Source organism: Fusarium flagelliforme (genome assembly GCF_020744385.1).
Source record: "Fusarium flagelliforme strain FIESC 12 MPI-CAGE-AA-0113 chromosome Unknown B0J16scaffold_7, whole genome shotgun sequence".
In the NCBI taxonomy this organism is placed as follows: Eukaryota; Fungi; Ascomycota; class Sordariomycetes; order Hypocreales; family Nectriaceae; genus Fusarium; species Fusarium flagelliforme.
The window spans coordinates 1,793,515-1,816,645 of NW_025763509.1; the positions used below are offsets into that span (position 1 = coordinate 1,793,515).

Sequence of the window (23,131 nt, forward strand, 5' to 3'; positions counted from 1 at the left end):
TATAGATACTTGAGTAAAGCTGGAATGGTAGTGTGAGAAAGCCACCTGGTACTTGTCAAACATCGTAAGGCAATTCTTTGGCCGAGGTAGTTGAAGGAATTTACCGATAATCAAAATTCCAACCAATTGAATTTACACATCCGCATCTGCTTCAGGGCCTTTACAGGCGAGACACGCCAACGTGGCTGTTTCTCAACAGCGACGCGTCACATCATCACGTTATTTTGCAGAGGATATGTTGAAAGGTTTATCGGTCAGCAAAATCATGCCAAGAACCAAAGGAAAATGCAAATCACTCGTAGGGACAGGGCAGTGATTGCGCGATAAGAATGCACGTCAATGAGGTTAATGTTCCTTTCGGTTAAGCTCGTCCACTACTTCAAGAGCCGTTATTCCACTACCTCAACCGCCCACTATCTGATTGGCTCACCATGAATCCCCTCAGGAAAACACCTCCATTTACGGCTGTATTTCCGTCTCGGCATCTCGCAAAGGACCCTGAGACTTTCCAGCCCTGTCGGATGCGACGGTGAGGCACGGACTGAGGTATATATGAGCTTATTTCCATTAACCTCAAAATCACAAGCAACCCACCCGTTAAGCTTTCGCTCAATCTGTCTTCTCTTCAATCATGGCGACCGTTGTTATCATCCCTGGCTCTTTTGCTACACCGACTCTCTACGAACCCCTCACCCAGAGTCTCGCTCGCGATGGAGTCCCATCGGAGATTGTGAATCTACCCTCCGTCGGACGAAAGGAGGGCAAAGAACCTGCTACAATGACCGATGATGTGAATGAGATCTCATCTGTGGTTGAGAAATTGTTGGATGAAGACAAGGACGTGGTTCTTCTGGCTCACTCATACGGCGGAGTCCCTGCGACTCAGTGTTTGGAAAAACTCTCACAAAAAGCGCGACAAGCTGAAGGAAAGAAATGCGGCGTGAGCAAAATTGTCTATTTGGCTGGCGTTGCACTACCGGTCGGCGGATCAGTCATGTCCCTGCTCCAACCCCCCGAATTCCTCATCATCGAGGTAAGATCAGTCTCCCTCTCTTCTCACTCAAACTGACCTTTTCAGGACGACTACATGACCCTCACACCTGAGTCAGCACCCTTCGTCTACTCAGACTCCCCAGCCGAAGAAGCTCTGCGCCTCGCAAAACAATTGCCCCAGCACTCCACCGCATCTTACAAAGAAGCACTCACATACCCAGGCTACCAAGACGCAGAAGTGCACTACATCATCTGTGAAGAAGATCAACTTGTGTTTACCGAGTATCAGTATGGCATGATGGAGCTTTTGAAGGGTATGACGAGTGGGGAGGTTGGTGTTCATAAGATTAAGAGTGGGCATACGCCGAATCTTACACAGCCTGATACTGTCAGTGGGATAGTTAAGAGAATTCTAAATTAAAGGCAAGAGCTTCCATACAATTCAATAACGGCTAAACTCAATGGCATCAATGAGTAAGTGTTTGCTTCTCTTCCACATGTATGGATAGCGCACCATCCTTTGAGCCCTAAGCTCGGGCGTCCCAACAAGTCGGTCATTCTGATGTAGATCCTTCGCCTGGTCACAACTCAAACCATATTGGTGGAATAGCTGGATCATGTTCCGCCAGCGATGACCAGATCCTGTAGCACAATCTAGATCGTCGCACCAGAGAATGCCCTTTGTCCTTTTTCTGTTGAGAATCGAGTCTCGTTCATGTCGATAGCGCAAGTTAGTCAACCAGTCTAAACTTATTGGCATCCGACTGCTGCAGTGGATTCTGATGTCAAGGATGATGCGATCTTCGACGCGCTTCCATGTATAGCTGCTACAACAACGACGACAGTCGTAGGAGTGGTTGGTGCATGGAGCTGTGTCGTTGAACAGCTTGATGGAGAGAGACGAGTTCAGTTCGCGCCCCGGCGTAAAACAACCGCATGCAGTGTCTGTGATCTTATCGACCATAGCATCGAATTGGTCTGAAGCGTGAAGGCACAAGTAGTCTAACTCTTTCAACCTTTCTCGCAAAGCCGTTTGTAGCTTTCCCTTGTCCATATGTCGCGATGAATTAATCTCCAACACAGTGACCGTATTAATGGCACGAATTAAAGGCATTTTCTTGTACCCATAGACCCTGCCTAGATAAACAACCTGACACCCTTTCGGACACTCCAACTTCAGGCCAGAGACATCAAGCCACTTTTGCTTTGTACCAACAGACCGAAACCACATAATGATGCAATCACTAACATTGGACCTACCATACACAGCCTTCAACCCGAAATGGTCACAGAGAGCGAGATGACCTTTCTGTCCCATACACGTGCGACCCCATCTCCCGGCAAAGAAGAATCTCGGATGGGATGTCGTGCATATTCCACACCACCTCGGGTTATACAGCTTGGTGAGCGTCTTTATAAACCCTTCCTCGTCATCGAGGAGGGGAGACACTCCTGGCAGAGGGGTTGGCGGGTAAATTGACGTCTTATGGCCTCTAGGTGTGTCTGTGCAGTCCACGAGAGGCGTTCTGGTGATTGTCGTGTTGCCATAAAGATCATGGGTTCGCGTAAGACGGGGTCGAAGACGAAGTCGGAGGCGAGGTCGTGAAAAGTGCGGCATGTTTGGCGGAGGATGTAGAGCGTACCATAGGGGAGTTGGTGCAGGATCAAGATAAGGATTTCGTCTGGGAAAGAGAGGATATTCCTTGAAGACTTTTGGACTGTTACTGGGGCGACTTCTGGGTTCTTGTCATGCTGGGTCGTGTCTGGTTGAAGGATGGGAACGAAATGGTTCTTTGCTTTGTCTTTGCGACGCCTTGCGACCAGATTCCAGAGACCCATAGCGTTTACACCCCCGAATGGGTAATGAGAAGAGTGTCGAGGTAGTTTTGGATGGCACAGTCATGGATTTCTCATTAACCAAGTATTTGTATGAGTTTTAAGCGTAACTGAATATTGAACACATTCCATGGTGAAGCCAATACCAGTGCCCCAAGCGATGAGACTAACCAATTGACATGAGCCAGGCTATGCTTACTCAGTCAGCCTAAATCATAATTGGGCTTACAAACGACCCGGCTATTCGTATAAGGGGGGACCAATATGAGCTGGCCACCTGTCCCGAGACCAAGCCAGGACCCGACCAGATGAATACCACTGGTGTAACGTTGCGCGCTTGAAACCGTATTCATCCCGTCCATACGCGCGGGGAAAAAGATGCTGTCGAATCATCTGACCGAAGTTCACGCAATGAGCCACGCGGCGCTTGTTGCACGAACCACAAGGCAAGAGCGATGAGTCGACTCGCCGCCATCGGAACTCAGTCTCAGATCCTGACGACTATCAATGTTGCTCACCACTTAGACTTCGGGGAATTTTGTTCTAAGAACCCATTGAATAAGGCAAACTCAATCAGAATTGTGCGCGGAGGGGTGAATGAGCGGGGTGATGGATGAGGAGCCCTGATCCAAACTTTACTTCACATGATATGAGAAGACTTCTTTCCTCGCGTTCAAGTAGAGCAAGACGAAAGTTCTTTTCTAACGTTACACACTGAAATTCGACTTCCGATGGTGAATTTATCTCTATATTTGATCGTGTTTGTATCACCAATAAGAAACATCTTCCAATATGCGGTCATGTTTGCCTCCATTCACTCTCGGTGTGTTTGTACCTTGATCCCTTGGCTCGCCAAACATGGATGTACCATTCCAACGCAGTTGCCTTATTGTGATGGTGAAGCCCTGTTTGTGCAGGTGCAGTCGCGCGTGACCACGGTACCCCTCGTGTGACCTTCCCAACTCAAGGATGGATGTGATGCAATGCTCTGCCTCCTCTGAACTCTGTTTCCTTCCTCCATAAAAGGCGCCCGCGGCCTGCTCTCGTTTCCACGAACAAACCTCCCTCCTCCACCTAGAACCTTTGCCACGAAACTCTATACGCGCATTCAGCATTTACACTCAGCAAAATGGACAAAATCGCCGTCGACATCTGGAAGCAGGACATGCCCTGGTTCGACAAATACTTCAAGGGAATCGAGTGGAAGCGCAGCACCCCTCAGCGCGTCCTTCGCGGTATCGCCCTCGAGCCTGGCGTCATTCAGCATCTTCTCATGCCTTCCAAGCACGAGAATGACGACAACCCCTGGCCCGAAACCCAAGTCGTCGGCATCGAAATCACACACAGATCCGGTCACGGTCACAACTCTGCGGTCGGCACTTTGTACGAATCCGCTGTCAAGGTCTTTCACGCACAGCCTACGCGTCTTTTTCTCCACGGCTTCTACCTCTGCGACGATGAGCTCGAGCTCTGGATTTTCGACCGTGTTCGTCTTTACCGGTCAGGAACTCAACACAACGTCCCCTTCGAGCAATTCAAGAACGACTACATGAACATGAACGACGCGCAGCTTGGTCTCAACCCCATGATTTTCTATAACGCTCAAAAGGCCCAGTATGTAATCGTCAAGGGTCAAGAGGTGGAAACATGCGACGACAAGGCCGATCCGGGCGCTACCTACAAGCTTTGGCTCGATAAGAGCCCCCTCACCTGTCCCCAAGAGATTGTCAGCGACGGACCGACCGTCTATCGAGCAACGAATGAAGACAAGCAGGAAGTTATCGTCAAGTTTTCCCTCCGCGACGAGTCCAGCCGCAAGGAGGAGACATTCATGAAGCGAGTTACCGAGCTCAACATTTGGGGCGTCAATCAGCTCATCGCCCAGCGACGTCTCGAGACGGAGAAGTACCTCACAGCGTGCGTCGTCATCTCACCGGTCGGAAAACCTGTTGTAGAATACCGAGGTGCCTTCGAGTTGATCACCTGCATACGAGATGCCATCAGGGCGCACCGCACCCTTTACCTCGACGCCGAGATCCTCCACCGAGACATTTGCCCTGGCAACTTTATGATCAGCAAGACGCGAGGAGATAGCAAAGATGAGCCTCACGGCTTTCTCATCGATCTCGACAGCGGCAGGGATCTTCGCGTTCCTCTCGAAGGACCCGTCCACGACATGATCGGTACCAAGGCGTTCATGGCCATCGATGTCGCTCGCCGCGAAGATAATTTTATAGTCCATACTTACCGACACGACCTAGAGTCATTTTTCTACTGTTTTATGTGGCTCGCCATCGCCGAGCATGGAGAGCCATCACCCGACAGCCGCATCTGGCGCTGGAACAAGGACAACAGTGGTAACGTTCGAAGCGCTACCCAGAAGATCGACGATATTTCCAACGACGAAAAATTCGACGCCATTGTTTCCGAGTTTGCGCCAGGCTTTAGCTCCTCCAAGAAGTTGGCATATACCCTGCGCAAGATCCTGTTCTTCCCCGAGGGAGAATTCTACTTGGGTACCAAGACTTCAATTGAGGAGACGAACAAACTGTACGATGCGATGATCGAGGCGTTCAACCAGGCGGCCTCCACCAATCTGGCATGAAGTGTAAGTATATCGGACAGAACAAGGCGTTTGGTGTGGGAACAGTATTGCTTGTCCGGTTATGAACATGAACAGTTGAATATTGCTACTCTAGATCGATGGTCACAATGGAAAAAGAAACGGAAAAAGGAGGAAAATAATCATTTAGGTACTGAATATATTTTGCTCTGTGTATATCGTCAAGTCAATTCAAACGGTGACGGTTGCATCAGTGTGGAGAGTCAATTAATTTGCAACCGTCGGAACCTTTCAAGAACCCGACACTTCGGTACGAGATTGTCGCCCGCCAATCATGAAACACCAATTAGTCCTCGAGTTCGGATCCTTCACGATCCCCTGAACTAAAGAGTTCTAGTGTTGATTAGCGCTCTCCACCAAAGGAGTTCGTATTCGCGTTTTCAGGCTAAAAGATCTGAAATTCTTGATAAGCAAGGTTTAGGTCTAGGAAATGTCGTCCATAATAAAATGGTCAACATTCCTCTTGTTTGATAGACTATAGAATTGGCATCCTTCGTTGGTACTGGTGTTTTTGCTGGTAGACTGCAACCATGTTGAAGGAAATTTTGTACGGCGTTGCGGGCTTCGTCCTGTTTGCGTATACGTTAGAATGGATGTTTTCTCTCTTCGACGATCCAAGGGAACCGAAGCGGTTACAAAGTCGTATCCCGCTTTTTGGACATCTATTGGGTATGATGAAGTATAGCTCTGGCTATCATGGAATCACCAGGTACATCCCTCTCAGCCCCCCGATGAACCCCCTACTCATATTTGCCGCAGCAAACAAACAGACCAAGAAATCTACACAGTCGCCATCTTTAACACAAAACTCTACGTCGCAAAAACAGTCCGTCTTATCCCTCTCATCCAAAGATCTAAGACCCTATCCTTCAGACCCTTTATGCAAACTGCCGCCAAGCACATGGGTGATGCGAATGCAGCGACATATGAAGTTTTTGGGGGTGACTTTACCGATACGTTTAGTCATGCGCATAAGAGCAGTCTTGCCCCCGGTCCAAACTTAGATGAGCAGAATTTGAGAATGGGTGATAGAGCGTTGATTGATGTTGAGGATGTGATGGGGAAGAAGGTGAAGTTGCTGGAATGGGTGAGATATACAGTTGTGCAGGCTAGTGCTTGTGGCATCTTGGGCGTTGAGCATCCCTTCAGAGATCCTAAGGTTGATGAAGCTTTTTGGTAAGTCACCCACTCTCTATTGATTATTAGTTGGGAAACTAACCGGGTGCAGGAAATGGCAGGATTATATGCCTCTTCATCTCATCGGTCTCGACATCACAGGCAAAGGCTATAAAGCGCGCGAAATTGTCTTTGACGCTTTTAGAAAGTACAACAAGAACATCCCCTCCGACGTATCAGCTGTATACATGGCTCGTCAGCGAACAATGCAAGAAGCCGGTATTGATGAAGATGATGTTTGCAAGCAGCAAGCGACTTTTGGAACTGCTGCTTTTGCAAACACGGTACCTATTCTACACTGGACTATCTACGAGCTCTTTTCTAGAGAGGAGTTGCTTGAGGAGGTCAGGAGGGAAGTTATTGAGAATGCTATTTCCGGGGACAAGGAGACTGGTTTTGTTCTCGATGTTGCAAGTTTGAAGACGAAATGTCCTTTGTTGTTGAGTGTCTATCAAGAAACACAGCGAACGAGACATGTTCACGCGAATATCCGAAAAGTAACACACGACACCCTCCTGGACGACAAATATCTTCTAAAGGCAGGTCAATTCGTCATGATGCCCGGCGAACCCATCCATACCAATACCACAACCTGGGGTCCCTCCGCCGAAACATTTGATCCTTACCGCTTCGTCAACCAGAAGACCGCGTCAAGCAGTTTCGTCGCCTGGGGTGCGCCACCACATTTATGTCCCGCGAGACAATTTGCCTCGACCGAGATTATGATTGTTGTTGCGCTGTTGGCTGTTAGGTGTGAGTTGAAGGCGGAGTGGGTGAGGAGGCCAAGCTTGAATACAGGGGATATGGCAACTATTTATACGCCGAAAAAGGATACAGAGATTGAGGTTTGTAAAAGAGGGGAGTGGGATGGGGTTTGGAGGTTGGAGATGGGGGAGAGTAAGACGAGAGTTTCTCTTGCATCTGGTTGAAGTTGGGTGATGCTATCACGTCATCGTGCATACTGAGCATTTAGACAATAGATTCCATAAAAGTTTCACATGATTAGAGTATACTTCCCTAAAATAGATGTATTATACGAAAATCACTCGGGTAATCCCCCATGAGTCACCAAGCCGTAGCGTCTCACAATGACTCCATCCCTAAATGCTTACCACAACAATTTCTCCGACTCGGTAACCGACCATCCCCGAAGTCAGGCGGCCTCAATTATCTGATTTCTCATCGCACCGAATAAGAAATGAAACATGATGCAGTGAAACGACTTTGGTAAGTAAGGCTGATTTGTGATTCTAGACTGCGCCTCAATTGACCTGTCCCACTTTTTGGGGCTGAGGCCTTCAGCTTTTCGGTGAGGGGTCAGGCAGGTCAGCTTCACTTGCCTTGGTCATAGGGCTGGTTGCCTGTTGAGCAACAGTAAGCGGGCGTTTTGTTTCAACCTCCCCGAATATATCTCGCTTCACTTTCGCTTCTTTTCAATCAGTTCATCATTTTCATTTGCAAACTCGGTCTCTTCGGGCAAGATGGCCATCGATCAAGATCTCCCTCACAAAATGAGAGACGTCTCATTATCAGAGCCGACCCAGAACGGCGTATCCAAGACTGGACTTCTCTCAGAGAGTGAAAGCGAAGCTTGGCAGAGAGCTATAGAAAAGGTTGTCAGATGTGTTGTTTCGGTCAAGTTTTCGCATCCGTATGCGTTTGATACCGAGATTTCCAAGACTAGTGAAGCAACGGGATTCATTGTTGATGCTGAGCGAGGGTAAGACTCCTATGACGTTTTTGGTGATTGAGGCTGATGTGAGTAGTCTTGTTCTCACGAACCGCCATGTCGTCGGTCCTGGACCTTTCTCAGGTTACATCGTCTTCAATAATCAGGAAGAAGTCGAGGTTCATCCCATTTATCGCGATCCAATTCATGACTTTGGATTTTTAAAGTTTGATCCTAAAAAGGTCAAGTACATGCAGCTCACCGCCATGCAACTTCGCCCGGATCTCGCAAGAGGTAAGTCTTCAAATTTTACCATGAAACCATCCAGCTAATGTGATGAAGTCGGAACTGAGATCAAGGTCATCGGTAATGATAGCGGTGAGAAGCTGGGTATCTTATCAGGCTTCATAAGTCGTCTGGACCGAAACGCCCCCATTTATGAGGGATACATGGATTTTAACACGTGCTACTACCAAGCCAACGCCTCTGCATCAGGCGGTTCCTCAGGATCTCCCGTCGTCAATGTCGATGGTCATGGCATTGCCCTTCAAGCTGGTGGTCGCACGGACGGTTCAACGGATTACTTCCTCCCACTCGACGGCCCGTTACGCGCACTCAAACAAATCCAAAACGGCGACAAGGTGAAACGAGGAGAGATCCAAACTGTGTTCAAACTCAAACCCTTTGACGAGTGTCGAAGATTAGGGCTCAGTCCACAATGGGAGAGCGTTCTGAGAGAGTCTTTCCCAGGACAAGACAACGTCATCGTCGCATGTGATGTTCTCTCCGAAGGACCATCGGATGGCAAGTTGAAAGAGGGCGATATTCTCATCAAAATCAACGGGGAACTCGTCACACAATTTTTAAGATTAAACACCTTCTTTGACGACAACATCGGTCAAGCACTCCGCTTTCTCATCCAAAGAGACGGCGAAGATGTAGAAGAAGAAATCACAGTTCAAAACCTCGACGAAATCACACCAAGCCGCTTCGTCACCGTTGGCGCAGGCTGTTTCCACGATCTATCCTACCAAATCGCCCAGCGATACGTGCTTCCCTGTCGCGGCGTGTACGTCTGCAAGGCAGGACCCTTCCACCCAGCGCACGACAATTATTTCATGGTCGACAGTGTTAACCACAAGAAAACGCCCAACCTGGATGCTTTCGTGCAGGTCGTGAAGGATATTCCTGACAGAGCGCGCGTGGCGATCAAGTATTGGCATGTTTGGGAGCGACATACAGTTCGCACGGCGGTTGTACGGATTGATAGGCATTGGTTTCAGCGGATGAAGACGTTTACTCGCAATGATGACACGGGCGCTTGGGACGTTGAATTACTCGCTGAGCCGTTACCTGCGGTCAGACCAGCGAAGCTGAGTGCTACGTTTGATACCCTTGAGCACATCCCTTTGAGAGCAGTGGCTGAAATCGTGAGGAGTTTTGTGCACGTCAAATTCTCTGCACCTGTTCTCATCGATGGCCAATCCACGCGTGTCCATCTTGGTATGGGACTTGTTATTGACGCCGATCGCGGTTTCGTCATTATTTCACGAACGACTGTGCCGACGAAGCTGTGCGATATCGAACTCACTTTCGCAGACTCGGTCCTCATTCCCGGAAAGGTTGTGTTCTTGCACCCTGCGCATCACTACGCAGTCATCCAGTACGACCCAAGTCTGGTGGATGCGCCCGTCAAGAGCGCAAAGTTTAGCACGGAGCGAATCTCACAAGGCGCGTCAACCTTTTTTGTTGGACATAATGATTGCGAGGAGATGGTTTACGCCGCGACATCTGTTACAAAGGTCATTCCCTTGGAGCGAGAGCCACCAAATCCGCCCAGAGGTCGTCCTGTTAACGTCGAAAGGATTGACGTTGAGACGCGAATTGGTACCCATTGTGGAAGTGGCGTTCTTGTCGCCGAAGATGGTTCTATTCAAGCTCTTTGGGTCGTTTATGAAATGGATGATCTTGATGAAGCCTGCTTCGGTCTGAGTTCCCAAGCCATCGTCCCCATCGTGGAGAAACTGAGTCAAGGAATCGTTCCCAGCCTTCGAAGTCTCTCCGTCGAACTCGCGCCAGTCACCATGATCGAAGCGCGCGTCATGGGTGTCTCCGAAGAGTGGATAAGCCAAGTCCAGTCCAAATCCTCCGACCGTCGCCTTTTCATGGTGAAGCGCGCATCAAGCCGCCTGCCCGATTCCCTGGAAGAAGGCGACGTGCTCCTCACTCTCGATGGCAAACTGGTCACGCAACTCTCCGACGTGGACGCCATGTACTGGAAAGACACTCTTGACATTGTCGCCGTTCGAAGCGGTGAACAAATCAGCTTCAAAGCGCAGACCGTCCTGGAAGATGACTTTGAGATATCACGTGTCATCAACTTTTGCGGTTTGACGGCTCAGAAACCGCATCGGACTGTACGACAGTGCATCAAGAAGTTGCCTAGTGAAGTTTATGTTACTAGTTGGTTGATCGGTTCGCCGTCGAATTTGTACGATATTTACGCGACGACGTTTATTACGCATATTGATAATAAGCCTACGCCGGATCTTGAGGCGTTGAAGAATGTGGTGGTTAATATTCCTGACAAGACATGTAAGCTTCCCTCATCCTCAATTGTCTACACAACTAACCACAGTGACACAGACTTCAAAATCAAAATGACGGATTACTCTGGCAGTCCCTCCGTCATTACCATCAAGAAAGATGAGCGATATTTCCCTACTGCTGAGTGGGTTCGTGATGAAGCGCATGCTGAAGGGTGGAAGAGAATTACATATGAGAATGGGGAAGTTATCCAGGGTGAGGGACTTTATGGAATTTTGCTGTAGGGTGGATCATGATGTTATGAGTAATGAATGGCATGGGAAATTGTATTATATATATCTCCTTTCATATACCGCTACAAATACAGTAGAACTTCACTTTTCCTATCGCTCATCAAATACTCGTGTACAACCGTCACCATCAAAGAATCCACGATCTGACGGCCGTTGGCTTCCAACATTGTTTGATGTAAAGTTTAAAACCAGTAATATAGTTAAAGAATTGTATTTTGTCAACTAAAACCTCGCGAATATCGTTTACGAATCTGTTATTGTCAAAATCTAGATATTCGTGCGCGATCATGGTGTGTTCAGGGTATGTTGAGACGCGCCGCTCTGTTAACATTTTGTACGCCGTATATAAGATCAAACAGCAAACCCTGTTCTAACAATCACAGCTCAGCTGAAAATACTCGGTCTGGTGGTCTAGTGGTATGATTCTCGCTTAGGGTACACCCTATAGCACAGCTTGCGAGAGGTCCCGGGTTCAATCCCCGGCCAGACCCTTTCTTTTGCTCTTGATGCGATCTGTTCTTTTTGTCTCAGTTGTGGAGATGAGTTCTTTTTGTGGCTTGACGCTAGAGGTTGAATTGGAGGGTAGGGCGGGGAACTTCACACAAGACACGAGATTGAGATGAGAGTTCACAAGTCTTTGGACTTGACGGAATGATCGGGTCTGAGGTGAATCGGGTCGGTAAACCGGGTTTGAATGGGGAAGAGGATTATTTTAATGCTGTGTTGCTCTGGTTTGTGATGTTGAAGTTGAATGAGGTTGTCACATTCCAAGACATTCTCCTCGACAAAGATCTCATTGATTGGACAGTGCGATTCAATTCTCTCAGCGGACAACTAATCTCGTCTAAGAAATTGGTTATAGCTGCAATCCCTCAGCTCTTCCAAGTTTTTCGCATCATCATGCTGTTCATAAGTCCAGACATCAACTTGGTTGTGTTCCTCATGCTTGTCCACAGGAATGTCCACTCAGTTCTGACGGATCCGTCGACTCGCATACCTGAGACATTCCGGAACAACCATCAAACCCGCCACCCGGAGCACATTGTTCCTGCATGTATGCGCTGACACTCTCTTCCTGCGGCGCAAGAACTTGTCCAGGAACATGGGTCGACGAACACATGCAGACTTCATCCACCCATCACAAAATGACCGATCAGCAAAACTGCCGTCAGAGGCACAGCAGATCTCACATTGCATGAGATCATAAAGGGTCCCTGGTTCCTGGCCCTGACATGCCAAGTGTCCATCATAACTGAATCCACAGGGTACAGCAATCTGACGTATCAATTTCACGATTGATGTATCCGGATCTGGCTTTCGCAACTTTATCGGGGTCGATCGACAAGCCACAAAGTCTCTTCTGGGAATAGCTTCATACCAGATATAAAGTGTAAGTCTAAGCTTAAGCTCAACGCATCGTGAATGAACGTAATTGACGCCGGTGGCGAAGGGGAAATGGGTAAGGGTCCTGATCTTATTGATGCGTTGAGGATCGACGGTATGACGATGGCTTCAAATGTCCTTGGGGCGAAAGTCAACTTTGGTCTGGAGTTTGGATTGGAATTGTATAAAGACACAAGTCGCGTCCGTGCAATCCCCGGACTTTCTCAGCTACTCAAACCAAATCGCCTCTCAATCTTCAATCCAACATTCAGCAATCATGAGATTCTCTCTACTCGCAGCCGTCACGCTAGTGACCACTTCCATCGCAGTACCAACCGAAAACTCACTAGCCGCCCGAGACTCCCATCTCGTCGACGCAGAAGGCAACTTCAACGCACTTGCATTCGATCTCGACGGTCTCGTCACCGACCCCGAGGCTCAAAAGGCTACCACAAATGTTAAGCGTTCCAAGGAGGAGCCTCTGGCCAAGACTTCTGTAATCAAGCACAAGTCACGAAAGGGCAAGAAGAAGCCTTATAAGAAGCATCCCAAGAGACTTATCAGCCTTACGATTTCTTCGACGGGCTTCAAGAGTGGTGGTGATATTGTCAAGAGTTTGGATAGTGCTTTTGACCAAATCGCTCCTCACACTGACAAAACTGGTATGTCCTACTGTTAGTTGTATCGAATATCTACTGATGATCTTAGATGGTATTCTTGCTCAAGTCCAGGCCGGAAAGCTCTCACAGGCAAAGGGCATGACCCAAGTCCTCAAAGAGACCTCCGCCATCCGCACCATCCTCTCCAAACCTCTAAGTCAACTCTCTGCCACCCGTAACCTCAAATCTCTCGACATCACCCCCACACAGCGCAACCTCATGATCGAAAACCTCGATGATCTCGTCACCGAGCTTGTTCGCATCGTTGACAATATCCTTCGCTCTCTTGACCCCAACCCTGGACTGAACGCCTCGTTGCATCCTCTGATGAACGTCCTTACTAGTCTCCTGCAAAGTCTTGCTACGGCGGATAACCAGAATCTTGCTCCTGAGATTCGGGATCTTGTTGGGTTGGTTCTTAAGGAGCAGGCTGCTGATAATGGTGGCAGTGGTCTTACCACGTTATTGAGTGGAGTTGAGAATGGCTTGGTGAGTTTGTTTGGCAAACTCAAGACTCTTGACATCTGATCATGTCTTTCCTTTGTTCAACATTGTATAATATCACACTCTTTTATTAAGCCTGGATTGGAGTTCTGGCGTACACCACCTCTGTCTATAGTCTCTCAATTCTCAAAATTTCACAAGTCATTCTCATTCTACGCTCGTATAACTTTATCCGGGTCATGTCCTAATCTAGCACCGATGATCTCTCTATCCCTGTACCCTAGTAACCCGCTTATGGTGTCCGTCAACATGCTTGTCAATACGCGGTCCGGGGTATCCATCGACAAGATACCCTTGATGGATGATACGTATCATCCAAATACCAGTGGGGGCCAATATCATATGATCCCGTCCATCAACAGAACCAACAACCAACAACCAACAGGCGGTGAGCCCCAGTTGGCCCCATGAATACGACATATCGGCCCGGTAAGGAGGTATCAGTCCGAGGACTGCATTATCTACAACCGCGTATCGTCCACGTACAACGAAGGGTCCAAAGGATCATTTAACGTGGGGGATTTCTCATTTGCAGGGTTATAGATAGCAGCCCATTTTTTTCAACAGTGGCTTGCGGAATTTTTATCTCACCAGTCTGTGTCCTCCCTGTCTACCCGTTGTGACGACCCGAGTGGTGTAGCATCGCGTCTTGCGCTACTACGGTGGGATACGGGGATCCAAATCCACTACAACGGTGGGATGAGTGCAACTCTGGACGTGTCAAAATTAAGGTTAGTCGGGCACGAATTGGCAAAACGTGGTGAGTTCGGATTTGTTCAGGAAATATAGCGCCTGTCAGATCGCGATGATGCCGCGGCTTTCCACAATGAGAAATTTATCCTCCAAAGCGAGATATTTTTCGCACTTAAGCTTTACGGTTCATCCCATCTTGTACGAGACCCATTGTTATTGTAACGAAAGAAGAATGTGGTATTGATGCAGAACGAATGCTAGCTAAAAACACTACCCAGTTGAACTCTAACACTTGCAAGGAAGCGGGTTCTCGCCGTGCCTAACGTATCTACTCAATGTAGCAGAGTGAAAGATATTTCCCGTCAAGGCATCAAACAAGCCTGTAATAAACGCGCGCTGTCTATCGTTGATAGAAGGGCTGTGCATGAACTTCTCACACATATCGTAAAACTCCTTCTCCATGTCGAATGAGATTTGCCTGGTAATAGTCTTGGCAAGGTTTGGTGACACGGAGAGCAAGTCCTCTGTGACAGCGACAGCGTTGACAATGGACGCGTCAATGGTCTTGACTTCATGGACCTCCTTATCGTACGAGTACAAGTCGTTGATAAGGATTGAGTGGCGCACGTAAAGGTCTGCGATCTCGTCGAAAGGAGCGAGCTCCTCACGAGTCTGGTGCACGCCACAGCCGAAGCGAATAGCAGCAATCATAAATCTGGTAAAAGTTAGTAAAGAATTCCAAAGATGTTTGAGATACAACTTACGTCTTGCCAACATCATTGCGACGGTAAAGCATATAATCAGCCAGTGTGGCGTACTTGTCTTGCTTGAAAGGAGACTTGACACGTCCATCGCGGACAAAGACGTGGATAGCATAGAGCAGATCGGGTCCGAGAATAGGGTCACACTCAAGCACTTCTTTCCAGAACTTCTTGAGATGTCTGTTCTTGGGGGCCATGCTTAGGAACTCATCCACGACTGTAGTGTCATTCTGGGTATCTCCTCGCTCAATAACATCATCGTGAAGGAAGAGAAGTAGCACAGATTGTGTCAAGAGAGCCAGCCTCTTGGGAGAAGATGTGGGATAGAGATAAACGCAGCAGGACAAAGCGTCCTCGACAAGTTCGTCGATCTTCCACTTGCGACGCTCATCCATCAACTCCATAGGAAGGGTTCCTCGCTCTGAAGCCTTATCGAGACTGATTGCGTTGCAGAGATCATATCCCTCGGCTTCAGCGTACTCCCAGTGCTTGGACTGTCTTGTCCAAGGAAGGGAAGTGTTCCATGGGACCCCCATATCCTGGGGATGGATGACGAGAGGATCAGCCTCCTTGACCTTTTCCTCGCGGAACAGAGAGGCAAAGTCAAGGTCTGGAACACCGAGAGTGTCTGATCCGACTGGGTCAAAGGCCAGCTTTACAGGTCGGAGAGGGACGTCCTTGTGAGGCATTGTGACTGATGAGAGGATGAATATGAGCTATAGGGAAGTTTGGGGTATAGTGTTCGAAGAATATGACTAGATCGGGTATAGAGAAGGGTTAATATATAGAGATTGGGTTTAATATAAGAGACTTTGAACTATAAACTGGATCTATAGCTTGAAGATTGCGCCACCTTTTAAAGGAATTCATCTCTGCCGCGGCGGTGAACGGACCATGAACTGACGGCGGAAGCATCGGTTCGGCACGACTCCATAACGGCTACAACCGTCAGGGGGCAAAGAGAGTAAATGAAGCCAAACAAGGGTTTATCAAAACTTAGTTCACCAACGGTCGTTTTAGGGGATCCATTTCGACAGTACGGATACATATCGGTTGTTTAGCTCAGCACGTGATGGTGTGATGGCAGGTGTGATAGGACCAGTACCGGCATGGAGATGGGTGAAAGACATGTGCAAGCACTCGTGGTGTGATTGCAACTTTGGTCCACTCGAGCAGCCGACTCCACGGGTCTCTTACCCACTTCGGACGGAGACCGACGACAGGCCAGGGATCTTATAGGATTCGGTTAGGACAATGACACAATGCAGATCATGGACTCCCCTGAAACAACGCAACAACACTTGCAGTAGTGAAGTGGTATCGTAGACTAAAGCTTGACTCTGAACTGATAATGGAGTTGCTGTCTTGACTCGCCTGGGTTTTCACAGTGACAGTATTGCAATTACCGATATGTTTAATCCCGCAACTGAACAGCTCCATGTCAACAGATGGATCCTTTCTGCATAGGACCATGCATTCAACCATGCTTCCACCGTCGAACGTTACACTTGAACATGGAATAAGATACTAGAGCCAACAGCTCGGTTTTCCCCTGCAAACTTTCCTTTCTGCAGCGGCAGCGCCTGTGCTGTGTCTCCACCATGTTTTTGTTGGTCGCGAGAACCTGGTCCATGTTAGCTCCATCTTGACTAGTCGACCAAGACACGTAATTTTAAAGACTGCTACTGTACCATTCTACCTTCCGTTAGTCCAAACGGTCGCATTGCATTAAACGGTCGCGTCATGTACCCCGATATTACTCGGACGCTCGGACGAGATGAGGGTACCAACACATGATTGGGAGTTTTAGTTTCTGTAATGCAAGATCAAGATAGTGCTTACGCGTCTGGGAATGGCCTGGGAGAATAGTGATTAGTGATTATTTGAGACAACCAGTTCAATTGACTAGACTATCGCCTTAATCAAAGCTTTGTTACAGACTATTAATATACTGACTCAACAGGGATAGACTAATAAAACAAGGGTGTCATATCAACAGGCAAGATCCTGATAACACCTCCATCTCCTCGTTCAACATAATTTCGTCAAAGTCGCTACACTGTCTAAAGCCGAGACATGCAAAAGGTTAAGGTTTTCCGACACCGGTAGTGTTTCGGCCACAACTCTACCACTGTTGGTCTCATGGATTAGCTCGCGGACTGTCCAATGCACTTGAGCAGCACGTACCGACCAGCAATTGAGGCAAAAAGAGAAAATATCAGGGGAAAGGGGGAGAGGTCTCAGTGTTTGTTTCTGTCGAGGTTCATTGTCAGTGTGCGAAATGTTGGGGACCTGGAAGGACACTTACCTGCGCGCGCGCCAAAAGGATAAAGACAAAAGGCTATGAAAAGAGATCGAGACAATTGGACTGTTTGTCGGTCCAAACACAATGTTCATATGAGTCGCGATACTCAGGCACCTGAGATAAAAGACCAAAAAGGGTCCGAAAAGCGTAGGAGGCGGGTAGGTCTCGGAGTCTGTTGATGCCAGGATGTCAGCGCGCGAACTGTGAGGATCCGGAAGGCACTGACCATTGAGCACCAGAGGAAAAGAACAAATCGAATGAGTGATCAAAACCAGATCTTTTACAACAGATTAGTTCCTGGCCTCGACAACAGATCCTTCAGTGTACTTACCTAGGAACAACAAAATAGACGAAATCCAGGAAGCGAGATCAAAGCGAATGGGTATCAACGTCGGCTGTTGATGTAGTCTTGCTTGTCGTCACCTTGCTCATCGTCAGCAAGTTCAAGAGAGAGATCATGGCGCGCATGGCCACGATCAGTGCAGAACCAATCCTCACAAGGAACGAGAAGACCATTGCGCTCAGGCAGGGCATCCTCAGCGAACTTGCGCATATCAGCGTGGTACTTGTCGAGAGCTTCAATCTGAGCTGGGGTAGGTGGTTCGACGGGCTTCTCATCGGGCTTACTTCCCTTGAGGTCGGCCTTGAGCTTCTTGTTGCGGTCGGCGGTGTAGACGTGGTCGGGGTGCTTGACGCGACGGGAGGGATCGAGGACGAGGTTGAAGGTAGGCATGTCGTCGCCGGGAGCAATGTGAGGTTGGGTAGTCTTCTGGGGAGGAAGGTTCGACATCGTGAAGACTCGTGAGGTTGGTAAAGGTTCGTGACAGTAGGGTCGCGCTCGCGGTAGGGGGTTCGGGTATCGAGAGGTAGGTAAGAGCGATGAAAGGTGATGCTCTGACAAGAAAGGAGACGATATCGCAAAACGCGGAAGATGAGTCAATAGAGGTTGTTGGTATCGCTGAGTGCGGATGAAAGGATCGACTTCTCGCTGAGGTTGTGACGTCGAGGTTGAGGTTGTGGTTGTAAACACCAGGAGTCTGGGGCAGAGATACACTAGAGGAGGCTCTTCGTCCTTCGCAGTGCCAGGTGGGTTGACGGGGCACAAGTTGACTGAGACACTAATTCAAGGCAGCCGCCTGGCACTTCTGCGATCATGGAGCTCCGGGTTGCGAGGAGTTACCAAGCATTCGGGCAGTGGCGGGGAGAATGGCTGAGTTGGTATGGAACATTGGAGGTTTGAAGGACTGTTCAACACTCAATGCTTGTTTCCGCATGGAACAAGACAATGAACTTCGGCATGTTCAGAAGACTGCACTTGAGAGAGTTGATGTTCAGGAATGCCTCCAAGCCTTTACGTAGCCTTTGATAGAGGGGCAGCTGGCTGAGGACTGGCAACTCCCACTTCAAAGAACTCAGCGCGCCTCTCGTCCGTTCGCGATATACCTCGAAATTGGGACTTTCCCCCCGGTAGGTAACTCGTTTCGGACCAAAGCTTCCGCTCATAGGCAGCCGCTTCAACGGCGTCTCAGGGGTAGATGCGCGAACCTTAGCGTGTTGGGTGATTTCCATAACTCGAGAGACGCCTAGCATATAGCATCTAGCATGACTTGCAAGTCACTTGCAAGTAGGTAGTTCTCTGGATAATTCGTGTTGTCATGATGACTGAAAATCCCCTTGGTGTTTCTGGAAGTAGACACCAAGTCTAGTCGTAGACACACTGCGTATCTTGCTGCAACTTGGACCAGGTTTCACAATCAGAGGCAGCTGAGTAATTCGTAGAATAAATCTATTCCACTATCCTATCTAGTTTCTCTATCTAATTCTTCCTGGCCAGTCCTAAGTATGATCTGGGTCACTAGTTACCCGGGTATCATTGTCTAGCTCGCATTCCCTTCAAGAGGCTGCTCCAAAGGGTCGTTCAGCGCTCATCGTTCTCTTTCCTTATCCTCCTTCCTTGTCCTCCTCCATGTTCTCCTTCAATGCCGTGACCAGATCCTGCAGTCCAAGTCAAAAGTCCTCAAAGTCGTTCTCGGTAGCCACTTACTGCTCAATCTTCATGTCCGGGTAATAAACACCATCCTTCATCTTCAGGAAGTAGCCTTCGATAGGGTAATCCATGCGATCCTCCTCCCTGATGAAGTTCTTCTTGGCTTCGGCCTTCTTTCGCTTAGCGATGGCCTCCTCAGTGGCGTTCTCCTTCTCCTCCTTGCTGAGAGGGATCATGCACAGATCCCAGGGTTCGTCCTCGAAGTCGAAGTCGGGGTCGAAGGAGAAGGGTCGATCCTTGCGGTTGTAGAGCATCTTCCAGTCAGAATCCTCTCGAGGCTTCTTGGTAGCGGGCTGCTTGGTGGCGGGCTGCTTGGTAGCAGGCTTCTTGTTGTTGGTGGCAGGCATTGTTGCGGTTGGTGTTAGGGTCGAGGTGTTGTGTTGTTGGGGTGAGTGTGCGAGAGTTGGGTGTCCGCGAGGTGGGTGTGGGCGTGAGAGTGGTTGGAGGAGGAAGGAAAGAAGAAGAGGTTCTAAGTTGGAAAGGGAGATACTTAAGCTACGTTGGCACTTACACGATCATAGATTTCCAAACCTGGTTAATTCTTGCTGTACATGGTGAATATCCAGAGGCAGGCAACGAGCCACGTGAGCTCTTATACAGTTTAATGTTCGCGGTGAATGTTCTACGAGGGCGGATGCGTTCGATCAAGTGAAAGTATCAATTCTATCTGTGCGCTTCACTCCTGGTCGCAAGTAAGAACAGCAGGAATATCCGCAATCCTGATAGCGAGTCAAGGACACGGTTGGGGGCTGTCGATGTCAAGTGGGTAGCAAAGTAAAGGCCACTGTTGGCCCATATCAAGAACATCATTAACGTCTCCGGTTTGTATACAGAAGTCATAATCCGGGCAATAGACTGGGCTTTATTAGGAGCGACAGCTAAACTACACCAGGAGTACATTTCATTGAGGACCTTTTCGTCACTGAGTTGTTGTCTTAAGGGTTAAAGAGGACAGGATCGGGAAGAATTTGGAGTATGGGATGTCCATCAGGCTCATCCTGATCGATCTGTATATAGAATTGAACACAATACTTTGAGGGTTGTCCCTCCCTCGGCTGAATTTCATATGGGAAACATTTTGTGGGTGCGAGGCTTAGTTACTAGAACATGGATCACAATAAGACACAGTGAGGCAAAAGCTGTTCAATTCATCCAGAATGCTAAGTCTGAGGACACTCATGATTTCTTCCAAATCCCTGGCCAAACAATCTCAAGACCCAATCCAGTAGTGCCAACAGTAGTGTTCTCTCAGGCCTCATAGGCGTATGCACTCATGCCATTTTCCATCTTCGCAAAAGTGACCTGAAGGGGAAGCGTCCAAGAAAAGCAACTCTCCAACTATCCTGCCCTCTCTCATAGGCGCAAGCATAGAAACTCTTCATCCATCCTGAATTCTCTCACAGATACTTCTCAATAAGCTCCTTCAAACCCTCCTGGTCAGGAATCATTCCGGGCTCGACAAGCTTCAACAAACCCACCACGTGTCGATGCGCCTTCTCATAGGCCTGCGCTTCCAGCTGGCACTGCACACAATCCGGGTGGCACGGTCCCTCATGTCCTTCAATGTCGTTCGAGGGGTACTCGGGTCGCTGGGCGCGATCGGTCTTGTTGTTGATCTCGGTAAGATACTTCTCCATCTTGACAACGTCGGGGTGTTTGAAGGAGTCCTCGGCAGCGTTGCGAAGTTCTTCAATCATTCGGAGTTCGCCCATGAGGTCGTTGACTTCGGTCTTGGCAGGTTCGGGCTTGTTCTTTCCGGCATGGAGCATGGTCTCAAAATCCTCCTGCTCGTTTACCCAAAAGATATCTTCGTCTTCAAGGTCCTGTCCGCCATTGTAGGCGGTGGCATCTTCAGGGATACTGCCCTTCTTCGCGGTCTTGTCGGCGACCTTGGCAATGTTGGTGACCTTGGCGGCCTTGCCGGCGTACTTCTTAATAGAAGAAGTAGGAATCTTGGGAAGGAAACTCATGTTGAGATTTGGGTCAAAATAGTGATCAGGAAGAGCAAGAAGTGCAAGAAAGGCAAGAAGTCTGAGGAGTCCAAGAAGCCCAAGTCGTGATAGAGTAAAGAGGCCGACGATGCCAAGCTAGCAAAGGAGTGTGGTGTTGTGAGGAAGAAGAGAAGAATTGAGAAGAGTTGGAAGAGGAAAGGAAGAAGGTGTAGGATGGCACTGAGGTGGGCCAAGGAATGAGACTAGGGACACTTGAGTTGTGCACTTGTTTGGCACTGCCAGGCGCGACGTGCTGAGAGAACAGTCCTCGACCACTTGTTCTGTCAGAAGTGAATGGACTAGCACCAGGCACTGCGGCTGTCCGTTCATTTTGTCTCCATTCTCTTCTCGAATAGGTGACTTATAAATGCCGTACCCTTGAACAAGGGGTAAACTCGTCAAGACAAAGATTTTCGAAGCCGTCATTGTTCGCGAAAGCGCCTTGGAGGGCACCCAGAGTCTTTCCGAGTTCCCAAGAACCCCTCTACCATTCTGAGTTCATGATGAACATTGCAGCAATTAGTCAATTTGGCAATAGTCTAAACATAGCTAGGGACATTTTTCTGAATTTTCCTTTCGTCTTGTGAACGATACCACTGATATTGACCTGCTCGCCTATGACAATTTCCAGAAAGTTGCGAGTCACAAAACCATCCAAAACTTCATTCATCAGACGCCGAGCAACAACAAAAGCAAGACCCAAACTGAACAGTGTTACAACATGGAGTGAGCCATTTAGTTAAATCATAACGTTGACTTCGGTCCAGCGACTTGGATCTGGGAACAGAGTCTTAGAACAAGTAGAGAAGCCGGTTTTGAAGATGTAGGAACAATATCTCAGTGCATGGTGAGAGGAGAAATCGTATGCAATAGGGATTTGTTTTCCCTTGTCAAGCAAAAGAGAAAGGGCGTTGATGCACCACTTCGACCATCCATTCAAGAGCTTCGATGTTGCGTATCATAGGCACTGCGTAGATAAAACATAGCACAATAATGTCACAAAACATTTCTTAAACTTTCATAATAACTATAGCTCATGTCTCATTCGTGATCTCGTTACTATGTAGTCATTATGCGTGTCCCTCAATCTTAGCTAATACTATCCTCAAGCCTAGAGAATTTTAGTCTGATCTTCCAGACTATATTGCGCCTTCATCGAATCAGGCGCCCTCACCCTTCCCTGTGGGGCACCTTTCATCCCATGTTCATTCTTCATCATCTCCAGAGTGATGGCAGTGTTGATCTGGTAGACTTCATTAATGCGATATGCATAGTCCCAGCCCTCGTAGTCCGGATGCCCCTCATTGTATTCTTTGTTTCCCAATCCATCCTCAGGTAAGGGCCCATCCTCTCTTTTGACACCTTCGTTCACTGGGCAGATGTGGGTGATGGCTGAGTGAGGAGCGGTGCGATAGAACCAGATGCGCTGAACACCGTCCATCTTGTACTTGCGAAACTCGTAGTTCTTGACACCGTCGATGATCTGCTGCATGTATGGATTGTTCATGGGAAGAATCATGTCTGAGCGGCTGAGGGGTTGGCTGGTGGCGGCGGAGGTGGTGGTGGTCGCACGCTCAGGGGTACGTCGGGCAGCGCGGCGCTTGTTGGCAGCAGCCTCAGACTGAGATTTAGTCTTGAGTGGCGCCATCTT

General features: G+C 48.6%; 9 protein-coding genes and 1 non-coding gene across 10 annotated transcripts; 6 read left to right on the plus strand and 4 right to left on the minus strand.

Moving 5' to 3' along the window:
* The first annotated feature begins 332 nt into the window (after positions 1 to 332).
* B0J16DRAFT_349164 (Alpha/beta hydrolase fold-1) lies at positions 333 to 1,459 on the plus strand. The gene is made up of 2 exons (XM_046128852.1): positions 333 to 1,033; positions 1,079 to 1,459. The coding sequence occupies exons 1-2, from the start codon at positions 632 to 634 to the stop codon at positions 1,412 to 1,414; spliced, it is 738 nt and encodes a 245-aa protein (XP_045979121.1). The 5' UTR covers positions 333 to 631; the 3' UTR covers positions 1,415 to 1,459.
* A 947-nt stretch (positions 1,460 to 2,406) lies between these two features.
* B0J16DRAFT_388613 (uncharacterized protein) lies at positions 2,407 to 2,832 on the minus strand (the record flags this gene model as incomplete). Its single annotated transcript, XM_046131760.1, has 1 exon — positions 2,407 to 2,832. One exon carries the CDS (start codon positions 2,830 to 2,832, stop codon positions 2,407 to 2,409), a length of 426 nt encoding a protein of 141 aa, XP_045979122.1.
* Positions 2,833 to 3,871: 1,039 nt separating this feature from the next.
* Positions 3,872 to 5,604, plus strand: B0J16DRAFT_349166 (uncharacterized protein). Its single transcript, XM_046128853.1, has one exon. It carries the CDS (start codon positions 3,959 to 3,961, stop codon positions 5,432 to 5,434), a length of 1,476 nt encoding a protein of 491 aa, XP_045979123.1. The 5' UTR covers positions 3,872 to 3,958; the 3' UTR covers positions 5,435 to 5,604.
* A 300-nt stretch (positions 5,605 to 5,904) lies between these two features.
* Positions 5,905 to 7,671, plus strand: B0J16DRAFT_292608 (cytochrome P450). Its single transcript, XM_046124335.1, has 3 exons — positions 5,905 to 6,161; positions 6,212 to 6,628; positions 6,681 to 7,671. The coding sequence occupies exons 1-3, from the start codon at positions 5,983 to 5,985 to the stop codon at positions 7,555 to 7,557; spliced, it is 1,473 nt and encodes a 490-aa protein (XP_045979124.1). The 5' UTR covers positions 5,905 to 5,982; the 3' UTR covers positions 7,558 to 7,671.
* Positions 7,672 to 7,769: 98 nt separating this feature from the next.
* B0J16DRAFT_349169 (trypsin-like cysteine/serine peptidase domain-containing protein) lies at positions 7,770 to 11,232 on the plus strand. Its single transcript, XM_046128854.1, has 4 exons — positions 7,770 to 8,348; positions 8,395 to 8,591; positions 8,640 to 10,892; positions 10,944 to 11,232. The coding sequence occupies exons 1-4, from the start codon at positions 8,110 to 8,112 to the stop codon at positions 11,126 to 11,128; spliced, it is 2,874 nt and encodes a 957-aa protein (XP_045979125.1). The 5' UTR covers positions 7,770 to 8,109; the 3' UTR covers positions 11,129 to 11,232.
* A 305-nt stretch (positions 11,233 to 11,537) lies between these two features.
* On the plus strand, positions 11,538 to 11,628 carry B0J16DRAFT_t288. The gene has a single exon. It is a non-coding gene; the product is annotated as a tRNA-Pro (tRNA).
* A 1,169-nt stretch (positions 11,629 to 12,797) lies between these two features.
* B0J16DRAFT_388617 (uncharacterized protein) lies at positions 12,798 to 13,707 on the plus strand (the record flags this gene model as incomplete). Its single annotated transcript, XM_046131761.1, has 2 exons — positions 12,798 to 13,182; positions 13,229 to 13,707. 2 exons carry the CDS (start codon positions 12,798 to 12,800, stop codon positions 13,705 to 13,707), a joined length of 864 nt encoding a protein of 287 aa, XP_045979126.1.
* An 885-nt stretch (positions 13,708 to 14,592) lies between these two features.
* B0J16DRAFT_310313 (isoprenoid synthase domain-containing protein) lies at positions 14,593 to 15,944 on the minus strand. The gene is made up of 2 exons (XM_046124958.1): positions 15,141 to 15,944; positions 14,593 to 15,091 (listed from the first exon to the last, which is right to left on the minus strand). The coding sequence occupies exons 1-2, from the start codon at positions 15,824 to 15,826 to the stop codon at positions 14,662 to 14,664; spliced, it is 1,116 nt and encodes a 371-aa protein (XP_045979127.1). The 5' UTR covers positions 15,827 to 15,944; the 3' UTR covers positions 14,593 to 14,661.
* A 1,883-nt stretch (positions 15,945 to 17,827) lies between these two features.
* Positions 17,828 to 18,232, minus strand: B0J16DRAFT_388619 (uncharacterized protein; the record flags this gene model as incomplete). Its single annotated transcript, XM_046131762.1, has 1 exon — positions 17,828 to 18,232. The coding sequence occupies one exon, from the start codon at positions 18,230 to 18,232 to the stop codon at positions 17,828 to 17,830; it is 405 nt and encodes a 134-aa protein (XP_045979128.1).
* Positions 18,233 to 22,591: 4,359 nt separating this feature from the next.
* B0J16DRAFT_388622 (uncharacterized protein) lies at positions 22,592 to 23,128 on the minus strand (the record flags this gene model as incomplete). Its single annotated transcript, XM_046131763.1, has 1 exon — positions 22,592 to 23,128. The coding sequence occupies one exon, from the start codon at positions 23,126 to 23,128 to the stop codon at positions 22,592 to 22,594; it is 537 nt and encodes a 178-aa protein (XP_045979129.1).
* Between the last annotated feature and the right edge of the window lie 3 nt (positions 23,129 to 23,131).